The 6,539-nt window shown below is 41.6% G+C and overlaps 1 protein-coding gene across 2 annotated transcripts in view; it reads left to right on the forward strand.

The window, feature by feature from the left end:
• The window catches only part of TMEM229B (transmembrane protein 229B), a 367,657-nt gene extending 361,619 nt beyond the window's left edge, over window positions 1-6,038 (forward strand). For both annotated transcript variants that reach the window (XM_085627152.1, XM_085627153.1), the window contains exon 5: window positions 3,439-6,038. In XM_085627152.1, the coding sequence (XP_085483278.1) occupies window positions 3,466-3,972 (507 nt within the window). In that variant the 5' untranslated portion in view covers window positions 3,439-3,465 and the 3' untranslated portion in view covers window positions 3,973-6,038. The remainder of the gene's footprint in view (window positions 1-3,438) is intronic.
• Window positions 6,039-6,539: the final 501 nt, after the last annotated feature.

Below are 6,539 nucleotides of genomic sequence, written 5' to 3' on the forward strand. Positions count from 1 at the left end.
CAGTCATGGGGAAATGCTTTTTCAATTGCATGATCCGGCATCTTTGCTGCCGCTTTTCCCCCATTCCTCTTCTTCCAAGAATCCTGAGACAGATGAAGGTCTAACCTTGCAAACGAATCCTCATTGCTCCAGCATGGCCACGTCAACACTGGTACACAGAATTGCTGCTTCTGTCACACGTTTCACACTTCCGCCTTCCGGTGTTTTCCAGTCTTCTGACTATGAACCAGGGGCAAATCCTACACCCGGATTCCAGGAACCTACACCTATCAGCATGGCTCCTGAATTCAATGAGTTCCAGCATTTGAACATATCTGCTGAGTGTCGAAATATATTGGCCAGGGCGAACAGTATCAACAAGATGTACCATCTCAAACGGAAATGTTTCTGCATCTGGTGCCATCAAGTGAGTATATATCCGTTATCCTCTTCTCTTGAGCAGGTTTTATCTCGTCTTTTGCAACTAGCAAAATCAGGCTTGGCACATAGCTCAATAAAGGTTAATTTAGCGGCCATTTCCCGTTATAGAAGATCACTTTCCACTCCAACTTTGTGGTCTTCTAGAATAATCAAAGCGTTCCTCAAAGGGCAGTTTCATGTGTTTCCCCCTGTAGGGCCTCCACCTCCAGCTTGGCAGTTGAACACTGTTCTCTCACAATTAATGAAACCCCCTTTCGAACCATTTCACACAGCAGAAATCAAGTTCCTGTCATGGAAGTTGGTATTACTACTTACCCTGACCTTAGCCAGACAGGTCAGTGAAATGCAGGCCTTTGTAATAGAGGAACCTTTCTTACAATTCAAATCCAACGGAATGCTACTCCGCACAAATCCAAAATTCATACCCAAGGTTCCAGTTGATTTTCACCCTAATGAGCCTGTGGTACTAAAGACTTTCTTCCCGAATCCAACAACATCTGCAGAGAGGGCGCTTCACTCATTGGATGTCAAGCGTTGCCTAAAGTTTTATCTACATAGGACACAACCTTTTCTCAAGACTTCCCAATTATTTGTCGCATACAGTGCACCAAAAAAAGGTTTCCTGCTCTCCAAGCAGAGTATTTCTAGATGGATCGTAAGTGCCATAAAATGTTGCCATCTCCAAGCAGGCAACCTCTGTCTTCGGCGAGACTGAGCCCATTCCACGAGAGCGGTTTCGACATCTACAGCTTTGTTTGAGGGAGTGTCACTTTCTCAGATTTGCCGTGCAGCAACGAGAAGAATAGACACACATTTACCTGGCACTACTGCCTGGACTCTGCAGTCCAAAATGACGCGGTGGTGGGTCAAGCAGTACTTCGGCACCTGTTCAATTAAGGTGAGCTACCCTTGTATACCCCCCTACTTTTTTAGCTGTATCACGTTTCCATAAGTATACCAATTTTTATGTTTAACACTTAAAGGAATTTTATTTAACTATTTTGGTTATGGTTATATATGTCATACTGTTTACTGGCTAGTTGCAGGTTTTACTGTTAAATATACATGTTAAGCTTTTCAAAGTTATGGTAAATGTGCTACTCAACTGCTTGCTATTCTGATTCCAGCATGTGAATCTATGAAAGTTTCAATACTGGAGTAAGAAATAAGTTACTTACCTCTAACTGTAGTTCTCCAGTATTGAAAGATTTCATAGATTCACATGCGACCCACCCTCCTCCCCGGGGGTAGCTGACCTTATTTGTCTCGGCATATTGATTTTATCACTAGTGCTCGAAAACCTGAGGTTCTGAACTTCTCTCTGGAGGGTTCTTAAGGGTGATTCATGCTGATTGGTTAAGGCAAAACTTTGGTTCCTTTTTTATAAGGACTATGATAGGTTAATAAACTGAAAGGCCTAGGCCTTTTCTAGTCTATCTCTATCAGAATACTAATATTACTACTGTTACTATTTTAAAGTAATGGTGACTCCCATCATGACGACGAGGGAATGATTCAAGCATGTGAAACTACGAAAGCTTCCAATACTGGAGAACTACAGCTACAGGTAAGTAACTTATTTCTTCCAGCTCCTATGCACGAGGCACCCATTAATGGAGCTCAGCTGCTATTTAGGTATTCCGAGAACATGCGGCGACTTCCAGTGAATCACAGTGGTGAATCAACATACCATCTTACTTGCTTTAGGTCTTTGGTATTAACCTTAATACACAAGCTTTTGGTTCAGTAAATGTACTTACTAGTCCAACTCATTCTGCCCACTCAGAATTTGCTTATTGAGGGATTCAACCTTTTCGTATCGTAAAATATCTAAAACCATCACTTAAAGTTGTAGGGAACATGTGTAGTTTAAACGGAGTAAGGTAGGCTCAGCTAAGTGAATAAATTGTATTAGTTATGTGTACCTCATATGTGATGTAATGTAAGGTGGATTTGTAAAGTACTGACTTGAACTGGCAGCACTTTTGGATTGGGAGCCAGTGGAGCTCTCTACGAAGTGGTGTTGTGTGGGATCAGCGCGGGAGACTGAGGACAGGACTGGCGGCATCATTTTGGATAGTTTGAAGTCTGTGAAGAAAATGGGTCAGGATGCTGGCATAGAGTGTGTTGCTATAGTCTAATCAGCTTTTGATTAGAGCCTGTGTGATGGTACATCTGGTGTCCAGTGGAAGGCACTTAAAGATTTTACGGAACATGCAGAGAATGTGGAAGCATGAGGAGGTGACAGTGTTGACCTGAGACTTCAAGGTGAGATTTGTGTCCAGGATGAGCCCTAGGTTCCTTGCGTGGTCGGTTGGGGTGTTCGTGGGTTCGATTACTTAAAATTGTGGGCGACCCACTGACAGGCTGAGTAGTATTCAGGAACTAATGCTCCAGAATGGTATGGAACTGTTACAGAATTTGTGTTCAGCCCAAGTGATTAAGATTAAGGGGCTGGTCTAAAACCTGGCGGTGAAGATACACTGTACTGCCAAGATGATGGTCCGCCGGCTGAATTTCAATGTAGGTGGACCATAGGTTTAACCATGGCAGAGACTATTCCGTCTCCATCATGGTTAGAACCCTCTGATGGCCCGACGGCATCAGAGGCTGACTTCTATGCCCACCCACATCATTTAGATAGGCGGACATACAGGCCAGTTTTCAATGCCCATCAACACCAGGAAACCGTAAGGGGCAGTGACAACTGTCTAATGCCCCCTAGGCATGGTATATAACTTGCAGACGTTAATTCCTCCACCAGGCTAATGGAGGCCAATGGAGACCAATGTCCATTGTCCACTAAAAATGTAATCAGGCCCTAAATATTTAATATTATTTGCTCCTGATGTCCACTTGAATTACCCTAAACACATTTCAAGAAGCCTATGTGTTTTACCCAACTTTGACTATTTCTTTACTTTTACATCCACCAGGCAACGATTTTATAATGTTTTTAAAATCCCCTTTGTGTAATAAAATCTTACTCACATATATATCTATATTTTTTTATTTCAGCGCTGGTGCTCTGGATTTTGAAAAGAAATGGCGATGGCAGAACCGTTGACTGCTCTCTCTCGTTGGTACCTTTATGCAATCCATGGCTACTTCTGCGAGGTCATGTTTACTGCCGCTTGGGATTTTGTGGTAAATTATAACTGGAAGTTTCCAGGGGTCACAAGTGTTTGGGCCCTCTTCATCTATGGCACCTCCATCCTAATAGTGGAGAACATGTACCTTTATTTGAAAGATAAATGCAACATTTTAGTCCGCTGCCTGATCTACACCCTGTGGACGTACATATGGGAATTCACCACAGGCCTCATCTTGAGACAGTTCAATGCCTGCCCATGGGACTATTCCCAGTTTGAATTTGACTTCATGGGTCTCATTACTTTGGAGTACGCGGTCCCCTGGTTTTGTGCAGCTTTTTTAATGGAACAGCTGGTCATCAGGAATACTCTACGATTGAGGTTTGATGAACATGCAGAGCCAGGATCCAGGGCAGTGTCAACATATTCCATGGCCAATGGCCATGTCAAAACTAACTGAAGATGCCATTTGGAGAAGCATGACCTGCTGGAAGCCAGAGGCTTCTAGCTTCTTTGACTTTCTTTCTGTATGATATTTTATCAATATGGGTACGCATGAAGAAATACATAATTTTTTTATTAATATTTATGGCTGCAAGGGAAGTGTTGTTTGCTACTTGCTGATTTTGTAGCAGTTGTCTAACTTATACTGAAAAAACAATGTTTTATCTGCATTCTGAAAAACAGCAAATAGAACATACTAATGTGCAAAAAAAAACCTAGTGGATGGGCTTAATATCCTATAACAACCATAACTTTTAATGACTGGCTTTCTCCATTAGACATTTACGGTGCTTATAAGCAATACCTCCCACAGGACTCTACTTCTAAGAAAAACATTGCATTTGAATTGAAGTAGGACTGTTTTTGCAACTCAAGAGCATACTTTGAAATGCTTCCAGGAAGGTCCTCTAATCCTACTATGGATCCATGCCCACCTCTTCTGCAGGGTTGCCGTATCTACACCACCTAATGTAATGGTGCTGATTGTCTGCTAGATTTATAAATGTTACTTACAATTCTTGGTAAGGATGCTTGGAAGAGTTTCCTTTCAGCCTTTTATGCTTGTTGATTTGTACCACTCTGAAACCAAATCCTGGCAAAGTGGCCAAGTGACTACATCTCAGGTCTCCCCCATCCAACGACAGAACTTGCCTCAACATTTTTCAGTTATCTGCAATGGAACGTTGGCATGGATGCTGCAAGCTAGAGTTGTCCTTCTCAGAGGAAATTATTAACTACCGAAAACACTGGATACGCTTAAGTCGATGCAGGTGGAGGAGTTTCTTCATGAAGTGCAAATCTTTAAATGACTGAGGGCCAATGCCTCAAACGGGGTCCTTTTGGATCTAAGGTCTAGTTGGTGGCAGTCTTTGTCAGTTGACCCACAGTGCCAGACAGCTCAGTATGTGTCAGTGTTTCACAGAATCAGTAACTGTTTGTTCCCATCACAACAATGTTGACATTAGGTACAGCACATCCTCTTCAGAAAGCTGTTCTTAAGAGATAGGAATTTGTTTGAAAACTGTAAGGAATGTTATAAGTTAAAGGTATGCATGCAATTATAAGATGAGTGTTATAAAATAATTATTTACCTCCAATACTGAAAGCCCCAATGGGATAAGAAAGTATTTGAACAGCCATTGATGGACTGTGGTATAAATAGAGCAGGTGGTTTTGTCTATGTCGATGAACGTCGAAGGAAGCAAAGCTTTCCCAGATGTGAACAACCACATGTGCAGTATCTTTGGTAACTGCAGCATAAATATGCAACATCTGTGCACATTCACGTCAGAGCCAGGTCCTCTCTCCCTTCCACCAATGGAAGATCTGTTCATTTTGGGCAAATGGAGGATGTGCATCCTTTTGCGAGTCACTTTCAGAAGATAGTAGCAATACAGTGCACCCCGATCCTACTTTAGAGGCAGCCATTGAGATGAAAACTGTGATTTGATTTGATAGACACTTAATAGGGCTAATAGGTTCCAACAATGAGGCAAACTGAAATAGTAATGCTATGTACAAAAGCAACGTCCTCATTATTATGATTGGGAGCCATAATAAAGCAGGCAGGATTTCTAGGTGTTGATGTAGAAGCACAACAGCCCTCTATGAGAGGATGCCTTATTGCAGAGCCTGTAAAGGAGGGTGTCCTGTAAGTATCCGCTTGATTTGAGCCTATAGGCTATTTGTATGAATGTATATTTGTACCATTTAATTAACTTGGACCTGGAAATAACTTTGTTTTGCACTAAATTGATGGATGATGTTATCCCTAATTGCTACTCTAAAGTAGGAGTGCCTCCAATATGGTAAATGCAATTGTGGCTTACACTCCTCCCAACAAAAAAACTACAAGAACAACATAGTGTTAATCAAATTTATTGTATAGCATGCAATATTCATTTCATCTAGACACATGTAGATCCAGTAGTGTTTAGTACACTTTCAAGGTTAGATACCATGTTTCCATTCTCCACTGCTGAAACCTTAAAATCATAGAAATAATAAATTGTTCACAATGTTCCTAAGTCCTGGGACTCTTTCATTTTGAGTGTTTGGGTCCAGATGAAGAATGCTTTACCCTCATCTACCTCATCTTTAAGGACAAGGAGTATCAGGCATGCTGCTTGTGTTGTGTCCCTCGGTTTTAATGAAAACGTGGTTGAATGAGGTACCAGGGTTTGGGTTCAGGGTGTTGAGACCACCTATGTGTATTATACACCTGCAGTGACGCAGGATCAAATCAAAAGATCACTTTTGGTCATTTGAATGCAGAGTTCTCACAGACATAGTGGTGGACTCTTCTTTCTACTGTGCTCATAAATGTAGAATTTCTGATAGATGCGGAGCATAAACGCTTTTGTCAATTCCACACATTTTATTGCAAGTGCTTACTTTTATGTGACGGCAGTACTGCAAGTGGAATCGCACATAATAGACAATAGCACACGAGAAGATGCATTCTCTTTAGTGCAAATCCATTGTTTTTATTTCTCCATTGGGGAAAAAAAAAATCCTATGGAG

This window comes from Triturus cristatus, chromosome 9 (assembly GCF_964204655.1).
Source record: "Triturus cristatus chromosome 9, aTriCri1.1, whole genome shotgun sequence".
NCBI lineage: Eukaryota > Metazoa > Chordata > Amphibia > Caudata > Salamandridae > Triturus > Triturus cristatus.